Genomic DNA, 25,280 nt, shown 5'->3' with positions numbered 1-25,280 from the left:
CAAGTTTGTAGTGAAATGCATTGTCAGCAGTGAGTCACTAGTCAGACACTGGACATATAACCACACGCTGCAGAACTGTGCCAAGATACCCGAGAAGACTAGAGAAAGTTAGAAAGTTAGAGAAAGGATAGAGTAATAATTTTGGTCAAGGCTGGATCATAGCACAGGGGTTAATTAATGTAAAATCTACAGGGACCTGCTTTCGATACATGTGGCCACTGGGAACTTCCTCTTAGGCAATTTTTCACAGACTGACTTCATGACTGCCAAAAAAAAGATCTGCAAAGACAGGACATAGCATTACTTTACTTTAGGCATTGTCTTTTAGTAGAGTCACTTAAAGGGGTTCTCCAGGAATGCTAATCTAAGGTTAAGGGTGGGCAACAAAATTATATGTAATTTCATGTTAATTCTATGTATTTACCATGCTCTGGTTCCTATTTTCAGGGTTGGGGGATGCTCTCAGGTCATGGGGACTTTTATGTACTTTAAAGGGCATCCACCATCAGGATGAAGGACTGTATGCAAATGAATCCGTGAAATAACACCTATGGAGCCTGGAGCCCCTCACGCTCATTTGCATACAGTCCTTCATCCTGGTGGTAGATGCCCAATAAGTTTTGAACCCCAGTCTTAAAGTTCCCCCCACTGGCGGTTGGGCGCCTGTATCTACTAAGAGCCTTTGGCCTCTTACTAGAGTGTAAGCTCTGCCAGTTCGGATCTGTAAACCAGGTCAGAAGTGGCAGAGTTTTTTGCTATAGTCTCCACCGGCGGCCTGGGTGTTTGCTCCCCACCACGGCACACCCACAGTGGAAACAGACAAACTGGCGGGGAGGGGGAGACTGTCTTCTGATCTTCCCCTATATGCAGGGTCAGGTTCTTGACCCTTAATAGTGTAGAGGATGGTACAAGGTCATTGACCAATTTAGATTTCTTATACATTTTCAGCAGTTTTCAAAAATATCTGCCACATAATCGGACTCTGAGGCTGGATGTGCTTATAAAAATCTGATTTATTATCTTTAATTACAGTATATGTTTATAGAGTGATCTTTCCATAAGATGCAAGAAAATTTGTTGTATGTGTCCCAAGCTTATGGCTCTTCACTTTACCGCAACTAAATGGCAGCAGAAAACATGTGTGAATATGCACTGCGTAGATGTATTTGAATATGATATCTCAGAATAGAATTTGGATGGTTTTTACCTATGACATTGTATATAATGAATGGTTCCCCCATACAGGTGGACATTGTACAGATGTGCATTCTTGAGATGAAAGACAGACCTGGAAAACCTTTGTTCCACTTGGAGCATTATATTGAAGGCAAATATATAAAGTATAACTCCAACTCTGGGTTTGTCCGAGATGACAACATCCGCCTCACTCCACAGGTAGGTTTTACCCATGTCTGTATAGTAATAACACAGAAAATGTAGTACATATATGTAAGTAACACATCTTATTTCTTGCACCTAAATTCTGTCTTTGTATCGCTAGAACTATACAATAACTGTGTCCACTGATTTTCCAGGCTTTCAGCCACTTTACATTTGAGCGGTCCGGGCATCAGCTGATTGTCGTGGATATTCAGGGAGTGGGAGACTTATACACAGACCCTCAGATTCACACAGAGTGCGGAACCGACTTTGGAGATGGCAACTTAGGTGCTGTATTCTGGCTTCAGATCTCATTGGCTCAATGTAAAATAATATATTAATATTTTAGTAAAATGTTATATTAATCATGAGGTGACCATACACCTTAGATAGCTGTCTGCCAAATGCTTGCTTGGCCATTTCTTACATCCTCATGTTCTAATCTGTAGAGGGGAGTAAGCTTCTACTATTGCTCTCTGATATCCTTTGAGTACAAAGCATCAGGTATGTTCATCCAACATGCCCAATCCTTTGTTTTCCAACATCTGCCATTGATGGATATTGGTGACCTATGGGAAAGCTTGGCCCAGTTACATTATGTTGGAACTACTCTTCTGCACCTAGTATTTTTTTCTAATGTATTTGAATCAATAATTTGCACAAGAGGTCTATATACGGTCTATAGATAATCTTGGGCAGAATTTTCACATAATTCCATAACATTGTAGTTAAGTCTTGGATCTGTCTTGTTTTTCCATCTCCAGGGGTACGTGGCATGGCCTTGTTCTTCCATTCCCATGCCTGCAACAAAATCTGCAAAAGCATGAGATTGACGCCCTTTGACCTTTCCGGCCAGGAAAAATCTGTGTTGGACAACTGCGCCAAGATGCTGGTATGTGCCTAGAATCGGATACTTGAAAGTAAATGATGATTGATCCCCTGCACATGCCTAGAATATAGGTTGTGTGGGACCTGGACAGCAGCAGTGGAGTTGAGTTCTTGGATGTCGGTATATATTTTCTCATATGGGGGGGTTAGTGGACATTAAGCAACAGCTGCATAAGAGCTGGAGGCCGGCTGTCTGAGTTATACCACAAATAACCTATAGGAACTATACACAGAAATTTAAAAATACATACATTTATATGTAACTACGGGTAAAAATGCAAAAAGATTTTATATGGTGGAAACAGGAAACCATTGAATGAGGTGTTTACCATAGTAGTGAGTTTACATGTATTGATATACTTATAGTGCGCTACATCATATCTAATGACTCTTGAACCATATTACATACATGTTCTATTCCCAAATCATTTCAGCAATCTGCACAGACAGTTGTGCGTGGCACAGAAGAGATGTGTGGCAGCTCTCGGGTGAGAACAATGTCTGGAAGCCGCCCACCTCTGCTCTCTCGCCTGTCTGAGAACTCTGGAGATGAGAACATGAGTGACTTGACTTTCGACTCGCTGCCAAACTCACCCTCCCCAGCCACCCCCCAGGGTCACAGATTTGATGTGCATGGTATGAGCATCATCATGGTACACATATCTATCACAAATCTCCTTAAAGGGGTTGTCTAAAGTAACTAATACTGTCGGATGCTGACAATCTAAGCCAAATTCGTGAGAATTCTACGTTTCATGCATGAGAATTCTGGCCTGATTTGTGCCATAAAACTGGCTTCGATTTATTATGTGTTTTAGATACTTTCTGTTTCTGTCTGACAAGGGGGTGTGGCTTAGTGGAAAAAAGGATGTGGCTTGTCTGAAACGGGTGTGGCTTTAAATGCAGCAGTACGCACCACAATGTTGGCATTAACATTTGGTGTAAAATAATTATTATTCCTCCTCGCTGTTGTGTTTTTTGATGAGATGTATGTTTTTTCTTGTACAGGATGGCCTATATTTAATGAAGTTGATAACTTGAATCATGAACATAATAACAGCCTTGATAACCGCAGAGTAAGTTCTTTCTACCGAATTTTTGTCGTATTTTGCTTAGTCGTACTCTACGCAGATGTAGCATTCGCAATTTGTCCTATTGATTTTGATAGGATTCTGAAAATGGTGGAGACAGCGGTTGTCCCAGTGAAAAGAGGAGTGAATCGGATGAAATGGAGCACAGGGTAAGTCCAATATCTGATCTGGTATCCCTGCCCCCTCTGCCCCTATGGAAGTATAAATATTTACTTCCGATCCTGGAATGGCGGAGGCGGCTGAATGACAGAATAGAATTTTCCCACGTTTTTATAGAGATTTTTATACGTTGCTCTTTTTCTTTTTGCAGCCACATGGAAGTTATTACCGGAGACGGCTTGAGTCCGAATCTGAGGACAGCTTTGGAAAGGTATGTGCCGGACACGTTAATGGTATTTACTTTCCTCTTCCATCTTCCATTTATCATCTATTGCTCATTTCACTGAGAAAACAGCAGTACTGGTTTATGAAGTCAATGTATAACTCTGTGTGTACAGATCCTCATTTTAAAGCCGTATTATTTACTTTAGTCTTGTTCTTAAGATCATGGCCGATTCCTCAGTTGAGGGATTGATGCACATTTTGGGGATTATCCGTGGAACTCTGTCTTGCTATATGACTCTTACCTCTAATGGTCATGAGACTAAATTGATCAGATGTCTACATTTAATATGGAAATGAAATACTTATGAATATCATTTTGGCAGGCAGGCTCCTTGATGTATAGTTGGGTCACTTGAAAATCCTGTGACCTGATCCGTTCCTTAGGAAGGCTAGATAAAGATATTATGAGGGCCCACCCTTTATTTAGTCCTTAAAATAGATCCTAATAGCCTCCAAATCTGTTTTGACTTCTGTTGTTGGTTCAGTATTGGGTTAGATTCTAGGTCCACCAAACGATCCCCCGATTCTCTGGTGGGCCCATCTGATGCTGGACCTGATCATTGTGGTGTCATCTTTGATACTGCCAAAGTCACAGGCCTATTAAAGGGTTAACTGCCTTCATACTTGAGAGGAAGTAGTCAGAACTTTTGTCAATATTTACTCCAAAATGGCAGATATGATCAACCCCATTATAAGGGCTTCCTTAAAGGGATTGTTCAGTCACAAGAAGTAATCCACCGAATAGGGGATAAATTGAGGACCAGTCGTAGGACCCCCACTTGATCATGGGGGTCTATGACACTGAGAAAGGTTGCTCAGTAATGTACTTTGCTATCTCCGTCTGTGGCTTAGAGATGACTTCAGCAGCAGGCTTATGAATGACAGACTGCACAATTTGTTTGCATCACAATGGACCCCTATTCCTGTGCTTCGTGGAGGTCCTACCCCTTGGACCCCCACCCATCATCAAGTTATACCCTGTGGATATAAAAAAAACCTGCTGTGGCTGGTCAACGCCTTTAAGCTCTGCCCATTATATAACCGATCCTACATTAAATTATTTGTTTTTCTGCGTCTATAATAGAACAGGAAAAATTAAAACTTTGACAAACTTTAGAATAGATCCGCACTAGAATATCTAGAGAAAACTAATACAAGCTCCTTATGTAATACACCTAGTACTGCTGGGATTCTATGTGGTTCTAGATTCGTGTTCCTTAACCCATCACATCATCTATTCCTTTCTAATTTCTTTTTCAACTAGAGCAAATGTCTTATAAGTAAAGCCAATGCGAACCCTAAAAACAGCCCCCGGAATAAACTGGTGATTCTGCATGTCCTGCTGCCAGAGATTCCAGTGAATGCTGAGATTACCGCTTATTGCTGACATAACACATTGCACATGTTTGGATGGCTGCTCTACATGCACGGGAAATGAGGGTTACAGCGCGTTTAGGATACAGAATTTATCTTTCTATTGATTATTCCATAGAAGAACAGTTAGAAAACCCTCCAGCGAGTTCTGCTTCCACTTCACAGACCTATGGTGTCACCTCTGTAAATCACATTGACTCTTCAGACCCATTTAAAGGGATCATCCACTTTCAGCAAATAATTGACATTGTGTTTGTAAAGAAAATTTACGCAGCTTTCCAATATACTTTCCAATATCCTCACAATATCCTCACAATTTTCTAGATCTCTGCTTGCTGTGATTCAATAGGAAGCTTCATAGTTTACTTCCTGTGGATAAACACCAATCCCTGGTCATGGGACATCACACGGGTGCATGACTCGTTATATCCCTGGTCATGAGACGTCACACAGGTGCATGGCTCGTTTTATTTTAGTATTACAGTAAACTGAGCTGTGTATTATAACGAGCCGTGCACCTATGTGACATCACCAAGGACCGGCATTTATCTACAGGAAGTAAACAGTGAAGTTTCCTATTTAATGTCAGCAATAAGGCTACATTCGCACTGACCTATGCCAGTATGGCTACGGCCGGGCACATATGTGCAGCACTCTATCGCACCGTGCGGCCTTTGCCAGTCTATGGGTCCATTGCCTTAGAAAAATGTGAGGAATTATTACAAAAAGTCTATTGGAAAATTGTATATATTTTCATTACACAAATAATATTGCTTATTTGCTAAAAGTGGACAACCCCTTTAAGTAAATGGGTCTGAGCCACCATACCACGTACAGCCACTACACAATGCATGGCGCTGTGCTTGGTAGAACCAGTCACGATGCTGATTTGAAAGGTTTGCAGATCTAACAACTGGTCGGTGGGCCCGGGAACCGGGAACCTACCTGTCCTATATATGACCCTATCCTATGGATAAGTGATTAATTTTAAAAAAAACTGTAATGGCCTTTTAACTCTGCCCCTGGGCCAGAGAATTACAGTGGTTGTACCGAATTTTATTGTTATTCCCTACTCACAGGTTAAGTGATAAGAACCTGATCCAGGTGTCGGACCCCTCTGATCACAAAAACTGGGGTCCTGTTCTTTTAATAAATGGAAAGGCAAGTCCAGAACGCATACTTCTGCCCTACTTACTGTCTAGGGGTGTGTCCTTAGTTGCTGAACATGGCGCTCTGCTATCTCCAGCATTCTTTGTCAGTGAATGTAACTGGCGGAGATACCTGAGCGCTATGCTTAGTAATTTCCCATAGTATTTGATGAAGCAGCAGACCACATGGTCAACTCCCACCAATCAGATTGCTCATCCTTTTCCTATGGATAACAATAAAAGTTGGTCCAACCTCTTTGACATTTGCTTCCCATCTAGAAAGTAATCCTCATTTCCCTCTACCACATGTTGGAGACATCCATCCAAATACATGTCAAATTATTTCATGTTTATTTCTCATTTTTGTCTTTCACCCATGTCTGATGCGGATTTCATGATGTCAGGTCCAGTCTGTGTGAAATGTGGCATGTACAATATCCACTGTATCATACAGATTTCTACTGCAAATTTTTAAATATTAGGTTATGTTTTTGATGATATTTGCTGTGTATAACTGTGCATGAGTATTCTGCACTTTCATCTTTGTTAAAGCCGTCCACGCTTTACAAAGTACTTAGTGTCTTTGAAATACCTTTTTATGTAGTGACACTTCTAATTACCTTCAACTGAATGTACAAAAGTACAGGAAATAATAAGAGGTTACATCTTTGATCTCCTTTTGTCCCTATGACAACACTTCCTGTCAGTGCTCTTGTTTTAAAGGGGCTGTCCACTTTCAGCAAACAGTTGAAAGTGTTTGTGTATTGAAAGTTTTAACAATTCTCCAATATACTTTCTTTATCACTTCCTCATGGTTTTCTAGATCTTTGCTTGCTAGGAAGCTTCATAGTTAACTTCCTGTGGAGTCGTGCACCTGTGTGACATCACATGACCAGGAGTATAACGAGCTTTGCACCTGTGTGACATCACATGAGCAAATATATAATGAGTCGTGCACCTCTGACATGATATGACTAGGGATATAACGAGCTTTGCACCTGTGTGACCTCACATGGCTAGGGATATAACGAGCTGTGCACCTGTGTGACATCATATGAGCAGCTATATAATGAGTCGTGCACCTGTGTGACATCATATGACCAGGGATATAATGAGCCTTGCACCTGTGTGACATCACATGACCAGGGATATAACGAGCTTTGCACCTGTGTGACATCACATGACCAGATATGTAACGAGTGGTGCATCTGTGTGACATCGTATGACCAGGGATATAACGAGCATTGCACCTGTGTGACATCACATGACCATGAACCAGTTTTTATCCACAGTAAGTAAGCAATGAAGATTCCTTTAGAATGTCAGCAATCAGAGATCAGGAAAACTGCAAGGAACAAGAAAGTATATTATATAATTGTATAACTTTGCATTACACAAATAAGATCAATTATGTGCCAAAAGTGGAAAAACCCTTTAAGACAAGGTAATGTTTCTTACTGAATAGGCAGAAAGCTGAACTTTGTCCTAATTAGTGAACAAAACACAGAAAAAGCCAAGCATTTCCATATGACAAGCAGTCAGATTGATTTCTTATTGTGGTCTGTAAAACTTGAAAGCTGGAATCTCCACATTTTTTGGCTATTGACAATGGACCCCTGTATACAAAATGATCCGAGTCTACTGGATCTGCTTGTGTCTAATTGTTTGTTCATTTGCTTGTTAGAACAAAAAGTGAATGTGTTACTGACTCCTGCAGGCCATTACCGGTATTACAGTCTAAGAGATCGTACAATATTTCATGACTGACCTAATCATAATAATAATATTTATTCACATAGCGCCATCATATTCCTCAGTGCTTTATAAATCATAAGGGACATATACAAATATAATATTACGATTACAGAGTACAGACAGTCATATGGAACAATAGGAATTAGGGCCCTGCTCACAAGAGCTTACAGTCTATGAGGATGAGGGGGTGACACAAGAGCTTACAGTCTATGAGGATGAGGGGGACACACAAGAGCTTACAGTCTATGAGGATGAGGGGGGGACACAAGAGCTTACAGTCTATGAGGATGAGGGGGGGGGGACACAAGAGCTTACAGTTTATGAGGATGAGGGGGGACACAAGAGCTTACAGTCTATGAGGATGAGGGGGTGACACAAGAGCTTACAGCCTATGAGGATGAGGGGGTGACACAAGAGCTTACAGCCTATGAGGATGAGGGGGTGACACAAGAGCTTACAGTCTATGAGGATGAGAGGGGACACAAGAGCTTACAGTCTATGAGGAGGAGAGGGACACAAGAGCTTACAGTCTATGAGGATGAGCGGTTGACACAAGAGCTTACAGTCTATGAGGATGAGGGTGACACAAGATCTTACAGTCTATGAGGATGAGGGGGTGACACAAGAGCTTACAGTCTATGAGGATGAGGGGGACACACAAGAGCTTACAGTCTATGAGGATGAGGGGGGGACACAAGAGCTTACAGTCTATGAGGATGAGGGGGGGGGGACACAAGAGCTTACAGTTTATGAGGATGAGGGGGGGACACAAGAGCTTACAGTCTATGAGGATGAGGGGGTGACACAAGAGCTTACAGCCTATGAGGATGAGGGGGTGACACAAGAGCTTACAGCCTATGAGGATGAGGGGGTGACACAAGAGCTTACAGTCTATGAGGATGAGAGGGGACACAAGAGCTTACAGTCTATGAGGAGGAGAGGGACACAAGAGCTTACAGTCTATGAGGATGAGCGGTTGACACAAGAGCTTACAGTCTATGAGGATGAGGGTGACACAAGATCTTACAGTCTATGAGGATGAGGGGGTGACACAAGAGCTTACAGTCTATGAGGATGAGGGGGACACACAAGAGCTTACAGTCTATGAGGATGAGGGGGGGACACAAGAGCTTACAGTCTATGAGGATGAGGGGGGGGGGGGACACAAGAGCTTACAGTCTATGAGGATGAGGGGGGGACACAAGAGCTTACAGTCTATGAGGATGAGGGGGTGACACAAGAGCTTACAGTCTATGAGGATGAGGGGGTGACACAAGAGCTTACAGTCTATGAGGATGAGGGGGGGACACAAGAGCTTACAGTCTATGAGGATGAGGGGGTGACACAAGAGCTTACAGCCTATGAGGATGAGGGGGTGACACAAGAGCTTACAGCCTATGAGGATGAGGGGGTGACACAAGAGCTTACAGTCTATGAGGATGAGAGGGGACACAAGAGCTTACAGTCTATGAGGAGGAGAGGGACACAAGAGCTTACAGTCTATGAGGATGAGGGGTTGACACAAGAGCTTACAGTCTATGAGGATGAGGGTGACACAAGATCTTACAGTCTATGAGGATGAGGGGGACACACAAGAGCTTACAGTCTATGAGGATGAGGGGGGGGGGACACAAGAGCTTACAGTCTATGAGGATGAGGGGGGGACACAAGAGCTTACAGTCTATGAGGATGAGGGGGTGACACAAGAGCTTACAGTCTATGAGGATGAGGGGGTGACACAAGAGCTTACAGTCTATGAGGATGAGGGGGTGACACAAGAGCTTACAGTCTATGAGGAGGAGAGGGACACAAGAGCTTACAGTCTATGAGGAGGAGAGGGACACAAGAGCTTACAGTCTATGAGGAGGAGAGGGACACAAGAGCTTACAGTCTATGAGGATGAGGGTGACACAAGATCTTACAGTCTATGAGGATGAGGGGGTGACACAAGAGCTTACAGTCTATGAGGATGAGGGGGACACACAAGAGCTTACAGTCTATGAGGATGAGGGGGGGGGGACACAAGAGCTTACAGTCTATGAGGATGAGGGGGGGACACAAGAGCTTACAGTCTATGAGGATGAGGGGGTGACACAAGAGCTTACAGCCTATGAGGATGAGGGGGTGACACAAGAGCTTACAGCCTATGAGGATGAGGGGGTGACACAAGAGCTTACAGTCTATGAGGATGAGAGGGGACACAAGAGCTTACAGTCTATGAGGAGGAGAGGGACACAAGAGCTTACAGTCTATGAGGATGAGCGGTTGACACAAGAGCTTACAGTCTATGAGGATGAGGGTGACACAAGATCTTACAGTCTATGAGGATGAGGGGGTGACACAAGAGCTTACAGTCTATGAGGATGAGAGGGACACACAAGAGCTTACAGTCTATGAGGATGAGGGGGGGACACAAGAGCTTACAGTCTATGAGGATGAGGGGGGGGGGGACACAAGAGCTTACAGTCTATGAGGATGAGGGGGGGACACAAGAGCTTACAGTCTATGAGGATGAGGGGGTGACACAAGAGCTTACAGTCTATGAGGATGAGGGGGTGACACAAGAGCTTACAGTCTATGAGGATGAGGGGGGGACACAAGAGCTTACAGTCTATGAGGATGAGGGGGTGACACAAGAGCTTACAGCCTATGAGGATGAGGGGGTGACACAAGAGCTTACAGCCTATGAGGATGAGGGGGTGACACAAGAGCTTACAGTCTATGAGGATGAGAGGGGACACAAGAGCTTACAGTCTATGAGGAGGAGAGGGACACAAGAGCTTACAGTCTATGAGGATGAGGGGTTGACACAAGAGCTTACAGTCTATGAGGATGAGGGTGACACAAGATCTTAGTCTATGAGGATGAGGGGGTGACACAAGAGCTTACAGTCTATGAGGATGAGGGGGACACACAAGAGCTTACAGTCTATGAGGATGAGGGGGGGGGGACACAAGAGCTTACAGTCTATGAGGATGAGGGGGGGACACAAGAGCTTACAGTCTATGAGGATGAGGGGGTGACACAAGAGCTTACAGTCTATGAGGATGAGGGGGTGACACAAGAGCTTACAGTCTATGAGGATGAGGGGGTGACACAAGAGCTTACAGTCTATGAGGAGGAGAGGGACACAAGAGCTTACAGTCTATGAGGAGGAGAGGGACACAAGAGCTTACAGTCTATGAGGAGGAGAGGGACACAAGAGCTTACAGTCTATGAGGATGAGGATATGACACAAGAGCTTATAGTCTATGAGGATGAGGGGGTGACACAAGAGCTTACAGTCTATGAGGAGGAGAGGGTGACACAAGAGCTTACAGCCTATGAGGATGAGGGGGTGACACAAGAGCTTACAGCCTATGAGGATGAGGGGGTGACACAAGAGCTTACAGTCTATGAGGATGAGGGGGTGACACAAGAGCTTACAGTCTATGAGGATGAGGGGGTGATACAAGAGCTTACAGTCTATGAGGAGGAGAGGGTGACACAAGAGCTTACAGCCTATGAGGATGAGGGGGTGACACAAGAGCTTACAGTCTATGAGGATGAGGGGGTGACACAAGAGCTTACAGTCTATGAGGATGAGGGGGTGACACAAGAGCTTACAGTCTATGAGGAGGAGAGGGTGACACAAGAGCTTACAGCCTATGAGGATGAGGGGGTGACACAAGAGCTTACAGCCTATGAGGATGAGGGGGTGACACAAGAGCTTACAGCCTATGAGGATGAGGGGGTGACACAAGAGCTTACAGCCTATGAGGATGAGGGGGTGACACAAGAGCTTACAGCCTATGAGGATGAGGGGGTGACACAAGAGCTTACAGTCTATGAGGATGAGGGGGTGACACAAGAGCTTACAGCCTATGAGGATGAGGGGGTGACACAAGAGCTTACAGCCTATGAGGATGAGGGGGTGACACAAGAGCTTACAGCCTATGAGGTTGAGGGGGTGACACAAGAGCTTACAGCCTATGAGGATGAGGGGGTGACACAAGAGCTTACAGTCTATGAGGATGAGGGGGTAACACAAGAGCTTATAGTCTATGAGGATGAGGGGGTGACACAAGAGCTTACAGTCTATGAGGAGGAGAGGGTGACACAAGAGCTTACAGCCTATGAGGATGAGGGGGTGACACAAGAGCTTACAGTCTATGAAGATGAGGGGGTGACACAAGAGCTTACAGTCTATGAGGATGAGGGGGTGATACAAGAGCTTACAGTCTATGAGGAGGAGAGGGTGACACAAGAGCTTACAGCCTATGAGGATGAGGGGGTGACACAAGAGCTTACAGTCTATGAGGATGAGGGGGTGACACAAGAGCTTACAGCCTATGAGGATGAGGGGGTGACACAAGAGCTTACAGCCTATGAGGATGAGGGGGTGACACAAGAGCTTACAGTCTATGAGGATGAGGGGGTGACACAAGAGCTTACAGTCTATGAGGATGAGGGGGTGACACAAGAGCTTACAGTCTATGAGGATGAGGGGGTGACACAAGAGCTTACAGTCTATGAGGATGAGGGGGTGACACAAGAGCTTACAGTCTATGAGGATGAGGGGGTGACACAAGAGCTTACAGTCTATGAGGATGAGGGGGACACACAAGAGCTTACAGTCTATGAGGATGAGGGGTGACACAAGAGCTTACAGTCTATGAGGATGAGGGGGTGACACAAGAGCTTACAGTCTATGAGGATGAGGGGGTGATACAAGAGCTTACAGTCTATGAGGAGGAGAGGGTGACACAAGAGCTTACAGCCTATGAGGATGAGGGGGTGACACAAGAGCTTACAGTCTATGAGGATGAGGGGGTGACACAAGAGCTTACAGTCTATGAGGATGAGGGGGTGACACAAGAGCTTACAGTCTATGAGGAGGAGAGGGTGACACAAGAGCTTACAGCCTATGAGGATGAGGGGGTGACACAAGAGCTTACAGCCTATGAGGATGAGGGGGTGACACAAGAGCTTACAGCCTATGAGGATGAGGGGGTGACACAAGAGCTTACAGCCTATGAGGATGAGGGGGTGACACAAGAGCTTACAGTCTATGAGGATGAGGGGGTGACACAAGAGCTTACAGCCTATGAGGATGAGGGGGTGACACAAGAGCTTACAGCCTATGAGGATGAGGGGGTGACACAAGAGCTTACAGTCTATGAGGATGAGGGGGTGACACAAGAGCTTACAGCCTATGAGGATGAGGGGGTGACACAAGAGCTTACAGCCTATGAGGATGAGGGGGTGACACAAGAGCTTACAGCCTATGAGGATGAGGGGGTGACACAAGAGCTTACAGCCTATGAGGATGAGGGGGTGACACAAGAGCTTACAGCCTATGAGGATGAGGGGGTGACACAAGAGCTTACAGTCTATGAGGATGAGGGGGTGACACAAGAGCTTACAGCCTATGAGGATGAGGGGGTGACACAAGAGCTTACAGCCTATGAGGATGAGGGGGTGACACAAGAGCTTACAGCCTATGAGGTTGAGGGGGTGACACAAGAGCTTACAGCCTATGAGGATGAGGGGGTGACACAAGAGCTTACAGTCTATGAGGATGAGGGGGTAACACAAGAGCTTATAGTCTATGAGGATGAGGGGGTGACACAAGAGCTTACAGTCTATGAGGAGGAGAGGGTGACACAAGAGCTTACAGCCTATGAGGATGAGGGGGTGACACAAGAGCTTACAGTCTATGAAGATGAGGGGGTGACACAAGAGCTTACAGCCTATGAGGATGAGGGGGTGACACAAGAGCTTACAGCCTATGAGGATGAGGGGGTGACACAAGAGCTTACAGCCTATGAGGATGAGGGGGTGACACAAGAGCTTACAGTCTATGAGGATGAGGGGGTGACACAAGAGCTTACAGTCTATGAGGATGAGGGGGTGACACAAGAGCTTACAGCCTATGAGGATGAGGGGGTGACACAAGAGCTTACAGCCTATGAGGATGAGGGGGTGACACAAGAGCTTACAGCCTATGAGGTTGAGGGGGTGACACAAGAGCTTACAGCCTATGAGGATGAGGGGGTGACACAAGAGCTTACAGTCTATGAGGATGAGGGGGTAACACAAGAGCTTATAGTCTATGAGGATGAGGGGGTGACACAAGAGCTTACAGTCTATGAGGAGGAGAGGGTGACACAAGAGCTTACAGCCTATGAGGATGAGGGGGTGACACAAGAGCTTACAGTCTATGAAGATGAGGGGGTGACACAAGAGCTTACAGCCTATGAGGATGAGGGGGTGACACAAGAGCTTACAGCCTATGAGGATGAGGGGGTGACACAAGAGCTTACAGTCTATGAGGAGGAGAGGGTGACACAAGAGCTTACAGCCTATGAGGATGAGGGGGTGACACAAGAGCTTACAGCCTATGAGGATGAGGGGGTGACACAAGAGCTTACAGCCTATGAGGATGAGGGGGTGACACAAGAGCTTACAGCCTATGAGGATGAGGGGGTGACACAAGAGCTTACAGCCTATGAGGATGAGGGGGTGACACAAGAGCTTACAGTCTATGAGGATGAGGGGGTGACACAAGAGCTTACAGTCTATGAGGATGAGGGGGTGACACAAGAGCTTACAGTCTATGCTTACAGTCTTCAGGCTTTGAAATTTTCATCATAGTCCTTATATTCTCCAGTCATGACCCTTGTCATGTTTAATACCTTTAAAAAAGTGATATTGAAAAAGCCCATATTCCAGTTTTACATTGTGACTGTTGGTTTACATTGCATAAAATTCTTCTTTTTTCTTTAATATGAAAAATCTAAAACGTCCTTTTTGTTTTAGGTGTCGGTGGAGAAGTGGAACCAGTTCCACGCATCCCGTGTGAATATTCACCGATCCTCTTGCGTGGCATCAGAGGTGCAGAGACTTAATGAGCTAGAGCTGGAAAAGAAAATTGGGAAATCCATCCTCGGGAAGGTGAGGGCTGAAGTTTTATAACTGTTTAATGAAATCAACATATTTAAAGGGGATATATGGGTGGATGACTGCCCAAGTGTTCTTTACTGGCTCATGGATGTTCCTGTGGGATGTTCCCTACTCTGTAAGGCCCCCTGAAAATGTCCATGTGTCTAGGCAAACAATTTGTCTACATGTGCTTGGAGAAGCCAGATTATCCTCCATTCCCTCTTTGCAAGACATCCCCTTTTAATAGATTAAATCCTCTAGATTCAATACTAAAGTAAAACCCCATAGCAACTGTTGGCAATAAGTAGTTCACAATAAAAGCTGTTCAGTGATTTGTTTCTATAGGCAATAAAGATTGTGATGGATTCTGGATGAGAAATCCTGATTATAAAAAAAAATCTATACTATAGATAGATATAAAGATATATAGATATATTATAGATCTAGCATTAGAAACACACTAGAACTGTCTAAAAAACTGTTTTTGCTCATAGTAACCAGAAAATTAAAGTTACACCTGGATTGGTTGCTATGAGCAACAGAGACCAATTAATTGAAGAAATTTTTCCACCTAGACTATTTAAAGATGTCGACCCCAAACTAGAATATATCCCCTATATACAGGATAGGAGATAACAAACTAATCGGTGATTGGGCCGACTGCTAGGACCGGCACTGATCATGAGAACAGGTGCGCTGCGATCTGGAGAATGGGTGGAGCGGCAGGCTGGACAGGTGTCCTACCACTCTAGTCGCAGCTCAGCTATTACTTGGCGATCTCCAGCCAATCACAAATAATAGATTGGAGGGCAGGACACATGCTTGTCCTGCTGCTCCACCCCCATTCCCTTGATCAGAGGGCTCCCATTCTCATGATTAGTGTGGGACCCAACAGTCGGATTCTAACTGATCATCTTGTTAAGGCATATCCACAAGACTAGTCATAAATATAGGATAAATAAAGGTCCTACCTCTGAGACCCGCAGGCAGGCTGAACTGAGAGGTTGCGGTGCCTATGTAAGCTCCCAGTCTATAGTCACTGCTATAGAGAGACTGCGCATACGCAGCATAGTCTCAACGACCGCAGTCAGTAGGTTTCCATTCCGGAGCCAGCTATGGGTGCCAGAGGTAGGATCTACATCTATCCTATATTTATGGCCGGACATCCTGTGGGTATGTGGCTATAAATGGGAAAACTCCTTCAATTATTGAAACCAAAAATCCACTTTTAGGTCTCATATGGGCTCAATATATTACTAGTAACATTATTTTATCTTTATGGATACCAGGTTCACCTGGCCATGGTGCGCTATCATGAGGGAGGACGTTTCTGCGAGAAAGATCAGGAATGGGACCAGGAATCTGCCATATTCCATCTGGAACATGCAGCCAACTGTGGAGAACTGGAGGCCATCATTGGCCTGGGGCTTATGTATTCCCAGCTGCCCCATCATATCCTGACTGAAGTGACTGTGGAGGTAAAGCTTTCGGTTGAGTGTGCATGTGCTCCAAATGCTCAGTGGGAAATCCGATATCTTACGCCTGAAAGCTACATCATGTCTATGGCCAGGGTTGGCTTCAGGTTTCAGTAGGCCCCCGGGTGACAGAGCCTCTGTGGGCCCCTTTGCAGTGAACTCGCATGGCAGCATTGCAAATTCAGAAAATAAGACTATCTTGTTCCCTAAAATGTTCTCTAGTTTATCATCCCAAACAGCCCCCTCATGGTTATATTATATAAAGTCCCCCTCACCCCTATGGATTCCTTATGTACAGCCTTATGTGACCCCCCCAGCTCTGGGCCCAATACTTGCCCAGTTATACCCAGTGCTTGTGCTGGTCCTGTCTATGGCCTGTATCTTTAGTATGTCTTGTAGAAGGCCTACTCTGATCACTATTATATGGCGGTTTCTTCTTTTATTTTTCAATAGGAAACTGAAGAAAACAGAATTAAAGGATTTAACTATTTATTGATGGCCGCAGAAGCAGGAGACCGGCCCTCTATGATTCATATCGCTCGAGCGTATGACACTGGCATAAATCTTGGATCAGACAGGTAAGTTATAGTTCTAGTCATTTTTACTGAGTGTTTTATTAGATTTGTAAGAATTTTAACAATTATTTTTTTAATTATGATATCCCAGATTTATAATACAATCTGGTATAATTATTTTGTATGGGGTTGCAGGGTACAAGACTGGCAGGAGGCGCTGTACTGGTACAACTCTGCACTAAACATGACGGATTATGATGAAGGAGGGGAATATGATGGCACCCAGGATGAGCCCAAATATCTGCTACTAGCTAGAGAAGCCGAGATGCTGCTTACTGGGGGATTTAAACTGGAGAAGGACCCACAACGATCTGGTAACGTTATTATTTCACTGATGCAAATACTGGGGCAGATTTATCATGTCCTGTATCTACTAAACCATTTTTCCAAATGCTGACATGATGGACTAGGGCAGGCGTAGATGTCCCCCCTGGCCCACCATGTTTACTATAACCTGCACCCTAAATCTAGTGGTCTGACCTGGTGGAGATTTCATTCCAGAGTAAAAAGCGCTGCGCCAGAGTTACTAAGACACCAGAGCCTCTTAGTAAATCCATTGTGCAAGAGGGATGCCGAGACCGACCCACGCTGAGCCAGCAAATTATAAATTCCTGCATTTGAATCTAAGCAACCTCTAGAACCTTTAACATTTTCTAAAATGAAAAAAAAAAATAATAAAAAGTGACAAAAAAAAATAATATAGTTATTTACATTTTTTCCATTTAAAACATATAAATAACCTTTTTACTCCATTTATAATTTATAAATTGTTTTTTTTTATTGAATTTTAATTTTTTTTTACTGTACCCTATAGATAATTTCTGGCATTTTGACCCCATTTCCTTTAAAGGGATATTTCTATCTTTTTGTGGTACATTTGGCATATAAAAATATGACCTAAATATCTGATAAGAGGGCGGGGTCTATCCTTTTGGATCCTTAGCCATAAAGACAACTGGTTTCTGGTGACTCTTGGTTCCAAATTCACAATATTTATGGTCTGACACTAAATAACACCAAGTTTCAGCTGGATTTGGCACAGAATAGATCCGGAAGTACAGCTCCTTTACTTGGGTAGTGTAAGTACCGTATTTTTCGTACTATAAGGCGCACTGGATTATAAGGCGCACCATCAATAAATCCCTGCTAAAACGTCTAGGTCCGTATATAAGGCGCACCGGATTAGAAGGCAGAATGACCAGCAGGTGGCAGACCTGAGCACAGTTCAAGGCAGCTGTTGTCTGAAAGTACGGTGCATGTGCAAGGCGCACTGGACTATAAAGCGCACCTTTGATTTCCAAGAAAATCAAAGTATTTTTTGTGAGCCTTATAGTCCGAAAAATACGGTACTGCTCTTATTTAAAGTAGGAGAAGCTTGGCTGCAGTTCCTGATGCCAGCCACTACACAGAGAATGGCGCATGACTTCCTACTCTTCTCTGCTGGTATTCCAGCTATGGAGGTTACCTCATTGTTTGAACCAAACCAATCCATTATTGATGGCTAGAGATGAGCGAGCACTAAAATGCTCGGGTACTCGTTATTCGAGACGAACTTTTCCCGATGCTCGAGTGCTCGTCTCGAATAACGAACCCCATTGAAGTCAATGGGAGACTCGAGCATTTTTCAAGGGGACCAAGGCTCTGCACAGGGAAGCTTGGCCAAACACCTGGGAACCTCAGAAAAGGATGGAAACACCACGGAAATGGACAGGAAACAGCAGGGGCAGCATGCATGGATGCCTCTGAGGCTGCCTAATCGCACCATTATGCCAAAATTATGGGCAACAGCATGGCCATGACAGAGTGACAGAATGAAGCTAGATAGCATCTAAAACATGCAATAATTGACCCTGACACTATAGGGGACGGCATGCAGAGGCAGCGGCAGCAGGCTAGAGAGTGGCATGGCGACATACCCTAAATGGACTCAGGCTTCAAACCAATGGGTGGCAGAGAGGAACCAAAGGAGGTGAGCAAGAAGCGCTCAAATAATATCGGTACATGATAAAAGTTTGCCAGTATATTTTGTGGATTACACAGCAGGGTGGCGACAAAGTTAACATGGAAGCCATGAAAACAACCCAAAATTCTGCCTGACACAGCTCGTTTGATAAGGGGACCATGTATGGAGGCAGTGAACTAGTAGTAGATTAAAGGTGCTGCAGTTAAAACTATGTTAGTTGGATCTTGGCATGGAGCTGGCGCTCCGCTGCCAGGCGAGCTTTCGCCAATCCAAGCCCCTGTCTCTAGGCTACTCCCCAAACAGCACTTCTAAGAACCTTTTGTATAAGATCAAGTGTAGTAGCGTTCTTATAAGTTTAGGATATGGCGGGTGAGGGGAATGTAAACAGATGCGCAAGAAGCGCTGAAATAATATTGGTAAATGATAAAAGTTTATTAGTATATTTTGTGGATAACACAGCTGGGTGGCGACAAAGTTAACAACTTTGATGTGGAATCCATGAAAACAACCCAAATTTCTGCCTGACACACCTCGTTTGATAAAGGGACGATGTATGGAGGCAGCTATATGGACGACTTTTGGAGGTAGCAATGGAGACAACGTGTGGAGGCTGCTATGGAGACAATTTAATTTGGATAGTGCCTGTATGTGGCAGTCCCAAAAATTTTTCAAACCAGAGGAGCAGGTAGGTGGCCCTCCAGAAAAATAGAATAGATTGAGTGCCTGTATGTGGCAGTCCCAAAAAGTTTTCAAACCAGAGGAGCAGGTAGGTGGCCCTCCAGAAAAATAGAATAGATTGAGTGCCTGTATGTGGCACTCCCAAAAATTGTTTAAAACAGAGGACCGGGTCGGTGGCCCTCCAGAAAAATTAAATGCATGAAGTACTATAGCAAGAGCCAGTGGGCCCTGTCAAAAATAGCCAGTTTCCTCTGCTTTACTGTACAAAGAGGAGGAGAAGGAGGAAAATGAGGAGGAGTGGATCAATTATTCAGGTTGAGCTTCCTTCACCTGGTGGAGATTGGAAATTATGAGAAATCCAGGCTTTATTCATCTTAATAAGCGTCAGCCTGTCAGCGCTGTCAGTCGACAGGCGTGTACGCTTATCGGTGATGATGCCACCAGCTGCACTGAAAACCCGCTCGGACAAGACGCTAGCGGCAGGGCAGGCAAGAACCTCCAAGGCGTACAGCGCCAGTTCGTGCCACATGTCCAGCTTTGAAACCCAGTAGTTGTAGGGAGCTGTGTGATCATTTAGGACGATGGTATGGTCAGCTACGTACTCCCTCACCATCTTTCTGTAAAGATCAGCCCTACTCTGCCGAGACTGGGGACAGGTGACAGTGTCTTGCTGGGGTGACATAAAGCTGGCAAAAGCCTTGTAAAGCGTACCCTTGCCAGTGCTGGACAAGCTGCCTGCTCGCCTACTCTCCCTCGCTACTTGTCCCGCAGAACTACGCACTCTGCCGCTAGCGCTGTCAGAAGGGAAATACTGTTTCAGCTTGTGCACCAGGGCCTGCTGGTATTCATGCATTCTCACACTCCTTTCCTCTGCAGGGATGAGAGTGGAAAGATTTTGCTTGTACCGTGGGTCCAGGAGAGTGAACACCCAGTAATCGGTGCTGGAATAAATTCTTTGAACGCGAGGGTCACGGGATAGGCAGCCTAGCATGAAATCTGCCATATGCGCCAAAGTACCAACGCGTAAGAATTCACTCCCCTCACTGGCCTGACTGTCCATTTCCTCCTCCTCCAACTCCTCCAACTCCTCTTCTTCTGCCCATACACGCTGAACAGTAAAGGACTCAACAATGGTCCCCTCTTGTGTCTCGCCAACATTCTCCTCCTCTTCCTCCTCATCCTCCTCCACCTCCACCTCCTCCGATATGTGCTGAGAAACAGACCTAAGGGTGCTTTGGCTATCAACAAGGGAATCTTCTTCCCCCGTCTCTTGTGACGAGCGCAAAGCTTCCGACTTCATGCTGATCAGAGAGTTTTTCAACAGGCCAAGCAGCGGGATGGTGAGGCTGATGATGGCGGCATCGCCACTGACCATCTGTGTTGACTCCTCAAAGTTACTCAGCACCTGACAGATATCAGACATCCACGTCCACTCCTCATTGTAGACTTGAGGAAGCTGACTGACCTGACTACCAGTTCTGGTGGAAGTTGACATCTGGCAGTCTACAATGGCTCGGCGCTGCTGGTAAACTCTGGATAACATGGTCAGTGTTGAATTCCACCTCGTGGGCACGTCGCACAACAGTCGGTGAGCGGGCAGTTGGAGGCGGCGCTGCGCTGCCCTGAGAGTTGCAGCATCTGTGCTGGACTTCCTGAAATGCGCACAGATGCGGCGCACCTTCGTGAGCAAATCTGACAGATTGGGGTATGTCTTGAGGAAACGCTGAACTATCAGATTTAACACATGGGCCAGGCATGGCACATGTGTCAGTCTGCCGAGTTGCAGAGCCGCCACCAGGTTACGGCCGTTGTCACACACAACCATGCCTGGCTTCAGGTTCAGCGGTGCCAGCCACAGATCAGTCTGCGCCGTGATGCCCTGTAATAGCTCTTGGGCGGTGTGTCTTTTATCGCCTAGGCTCAGCAGTTTGAGCACCGCCTGCTGTCGCTTAGCAACGGCACTGCTGCTGTGCCTAGAGCTACCGACTGATGGCGCCGTGCCCACGGATGGTAGTTCGGAGGAGGAGGTGGAGGAGGGGTGGGAGGAGGAGGAGGCATAGTAGGCCTGAAACACCTGGACCGAGGTAGGCCCCGCAATCCTCGGCGTCGGCAGTATATGACCAGCCCCAGGGTCAGACTCGGTCCCAGCCTCCACCAAGTTAACCCAATGTGCCGTCAGCGATATATAGTGGCCCTGCCCGGCAGCACTCGTCCACGTGTCCGTGGTCAGGTGGACCTTGTCAGAAACGGCGTTGGTCAGGGCACGGGTGATGTTGTCTGACACGTGCTGGTGCAGGGCTGGGACGGCACATCGGGAAAAGTAGTGGCGGCTGGGGACCGAATACCGAGGGGCGGCCGCCGCCATGAGGTTGCGAAAGGCCTCGGTCTCTACTAGCCTATAGGGCAGCATCTCCAGGCTAAGCAATCTGGAGATGTGCACATTAAGGGCTTGGGCGTGCGGGTGGGTTGCACTATATTTGCGTTTCCGCTCCAGCGTCTGGGGTATGGAGAGCTGAACGCTGGTGGATGCTGTGGAGGATCGTGGAGGCGACGATGGGGTTTTTGTGGCAGGGTCCTGGGCAGGGGGCTGACTATCAGCTGACACAGGGGAAGGAGCAGTGGTGTGCACGGCCGGAGGTGAACGGGCTTGTTGCCACTGAGTGGGGTGTTTAGCATTCATATGCCTGCGCATACTGGTGGTAGTTAAGCTAGTAGTGGTGGAACCCCTGCTGAGCCTGGTTTGGCAAATGTTGCACACCACAGTCCGTCGGTCATCCGGTGTTTCCTTAAAGAACCTCCAGACTTCTGAAGATCTAGCCCTCGCCGCAAGAGCCCTCGCCACGGGAGCTTCACTAGTTGACACATTTGGCGCTGATGCACCAGCTCTGGCCCTGCCTCTCCGTCTGGCCCCACCACTGCCTCTTCCAACCTGTTCTGGTCGAGGACTCTCCTCCGTCTCAGAAGCACTGTGTTCACCCGGCCTCTCAACCCAGCTTGGGTCTGTCACCTCATCATCCTCCGATCCCTCAGTCTGCTCCCCCCTCGGACTTCCTGCCCTGACAACAACTTCCCCACTGTCTGACAACCGTGTCTCCTCATCGTCGGACACCTCTTTACACACTTCCACTACGTCAAGAAGGTCATCATCACCCACAGACTGTGACTGGTGGAAAACCTGGGCATCGGAAAATTGCTCAGCAGCAACCGGACAAGTGGTTTGTGACTGTGGGAAGGGTCCAGAAAACAGTTCCTCAGAGTATGCCGGTTCAAATGCCAAATTTTCCTGGGAGGGGGCAGACTGGGGGGGAGGAGGCTGAGGTGCAGGAGCTGGAGGAGTGGCGATTTCGGTGACATGGGTGGACTGCGTGGAAGACTGACTGGTGGACAAATTGCTCGAAGCATTGTCAGCAATCCACGACATCACCTGTTCGCACTGTTCTGGCCTCAACAGTGCTCTACCACGAGTCCCAGTAACTTCAGACATGAACCTAGGGAGTGTAGCTCTGCGGCGTTCCCCTGCTCCCTCATAAGCAGGTGGTGTCTCACCCCGGCCAGGACCACGGCCTCTGACCCCTGCAGTAGTTGGACGCCCACGTCCCCGCCCTCGTCCTCTACCCCTAGCCCTCGGGTTAAACATTTTTAAAATGAGAGTTATAGCTTTAATTTTTTTTTTACTTTTTTTTGTGTTTTTTTTTTTTTTTTTTGTGTTTTTGAGTTTTTAAAACCAAACAATGCTATCCTATTGCTATGGCTATTTTCTAGCCAAGTATGAAAGCACACTACTATGCCAGATGAGATGACACCGAGTTATTAAACAAAATAAACGTAAAATAAAAAAGGACAAATGGCAGACTGTGCCTAATTGAAATCCAACCCCTACTAAATTTTCCCACTTCGGTCTTTGCAATGGATATGTGCGTCACTAAGCGCAAAACACAGCGGTCGCAAGTCTCACTACAAATTGCTGACAATTGGCTAGTAGATGCACTGCAGCAAGTACAGCCACCAGCAGATCAACCAGAAATCAAATATATAACGCTACTGTAGGCGTAAGCCGTTTGGATTCTCCTATGGCTATTTTCTAGCCAAGTATGAAAGCACACTACTATGCCAGATGAGATGACGCTGAGTTATTAAACAAAATAAACGTAAAATAAAAAAGGACAAATGGCAGACTGTGCCTAATTGAAATCCAACCCCTACTAAATTTTCCCACTTCGGTCTTTGCAATGGATATGTGCGTCACTAAGCGCAAAACACAGTGGTCGCAAGTCTCACTACAAATTGCTCACAATTGGCTAGTAGATGCACTGCAGCAAGTACAGCCACCAGCAGATCAACCAGAAATCAAATATATAACGCTACTGTAGGCGTAAGCCGTTTGGATTCTCCTATGGCTATTTTCTAGCCAAGTATGAAAGCACACTACTATGCCAGATGAGATGACGCTGAGTTATTAAACAAAATAAACGTAAAATAAGGACAAATGGCAGACTGTGCCTAATTGAAATCCAACCCCTACTAAATTTTCCCACTTCGGTCTTTGCAATGGATATGTGCGTCACTAAGCGCAAAACACAGCGGTCGCAAGTCTCACTACAAATTGCTGACAATTGGCTAGTAGATGCACTGCAGCAAGGACAGCCACCAGCAGATCAACCAGAAATCAAATATATAACGCTACTGTAGGCGTAAGTCGTTTGGATTCTCCTATGGCTATTTTCTAGCCAAGTATGAAAGCACACTACTATGCCAGATGAGATGACACTGAGTTATTAAACAAAATAAACGTAAAATAAAAAAGGAAAAATGGCAGACTGTGCCTAATTGAAATCCAACCCCTACTAAATTTTCCCACTTTGGTGTTTGAGGTGGATATGTGTGCCACTAAGAGCTAAACACAACGGTAGCAAGTCCCCCTGCTAATTCCTCACAAAATGGTACTAGATGCAAATAAAAAAAAAAAAAGTAGAACGTTATTGTAGCCCTAAGAAGGGCTGTTGGGTTCTTGGAGAATCACTCCTGCCTAACAGTAAGCTAATAGAACACCCTAACGCTTTCCCTGACCAGCAGCAGCTCTCTCCCTAGCGGCATCCAGACACAGAATGATCCGAGCAGCGCGGGCAGCGGCTAGTCTATCCCAGGGTCACCTGATCTGGCCAGCCAACCACTGCTATCGACGTGTAAGGGTACCACGTCATGCTGGGTGGAGTGCAGAGTCTCCTGGCTTGTGATTGGCTCTGTTTCTGGCTGCCAAAAAGCAAAACGGCGGGAGCTGCCATTTTCTCGAGCGGGCGAAGTATTCGTCCGAGCAACGAGCAGTTTCGAGTACGCTAATGCTCGAACGAGCATCAAGCTCGGACGAGCATGTTCGCTCATCTCTATTGATGGCCTATAAAGCCCCTATAGAAAATTGGAAATAACTAAAACCATAGTTTCCTGAGAGTTCAATGGATGGGACCTGAATCATATGAAAACTGGAAATAAAATACATTAATATAAATGTGTTAAAATTTCTGGGTAAATGTGTACAAAATGATAAGGATTTAAAAAAATATTAGAACTATTACTACTCAACTATTTCTACCCCTGACAACCCTTATTGTCCAGTTTTGGCCACTTGTAGTAACATTGTCCTGTCTTTC

At 45.7% G+C, this 25,280-nt stretch overlaps 1 protein-coding gene across 4 annotated transcripts in view; it reads left to right on the top strand.

Annotated features, from left to right (window-relative positions):
- The window catches only part of EEF2K (eukaryotic elongation factor 2 kinase), a 59,612-nt gene that overhangs the window by 32,214 nt on the left and 2,118 nt on the right, over positions 1-25,280 (top strand). For 3 of the 4 annotated variants that reach the window (XM_072120582.1, XM_072120583.1, XM_072120586.1), the window contains 12 exons: positions 1,246-1,395; positions 1,536-1,668; positions 2,145-2,272; positions 2,703-2,904; positions 3,277-3,344; positions 3,437-3,508; positions 3,670-3,729; positions 5,008-5,067; positions 14,822-14,956; positions 16,234-16,422; positions 16,873-16,997; positions 17,130-17,308. In XM_072120582.1, the coding sequence (XP_071976683.1) occupies positions 1,246-1,395; positions 1,536-1,668; positions 2,145-2,272; positions 2,703-2,904; positions 3,277-3,344; positions 3,437-3,508; positions 3,670-3,729; positions 5,008-5,067; positions 14,822-14,956; positions 16,234-16,422; positions 16,873-16,997; positions 17,130-17,308 (1,501 nt within the window). The remainder of the gene's footprint in view (positions 1-1,245; positions 1,396-1,535; positions 1,669-2,144; positions 2,273-2,702; positions 2,905-3,276; positions 3,345-3,436; positions 3,509-3,669; positions 3,730-5,007; positions 5,068-14,821; positions 14,957-16,233; positions 16,423-16,872; positions 16,998-17,129; positions 17,309-25,280) is intronic. The other variant, XM_072120584.1, reaches the window with a different exon arrangement.

This window comes from Engystomops pustulosus, chromosome 8, assembly GCF_040894005.1.
Source record: "Engystomops pustulosus chromosome 8, aEngPut4.maternal, whole genome shotgun sequence".
In the NCBI taxonomy this organism is placed as follows: domain Eukaryota; kingdom Metazoa; phylum Chordata; class Amphibia; order Anura; family Leptodactylidae; genus Engystomops; species Engystomops pustulosus.
Note: the sequence above shows the minus strand (reverse complement) of the source record. Positions and strands in the feature narration are given on the sequence as shown.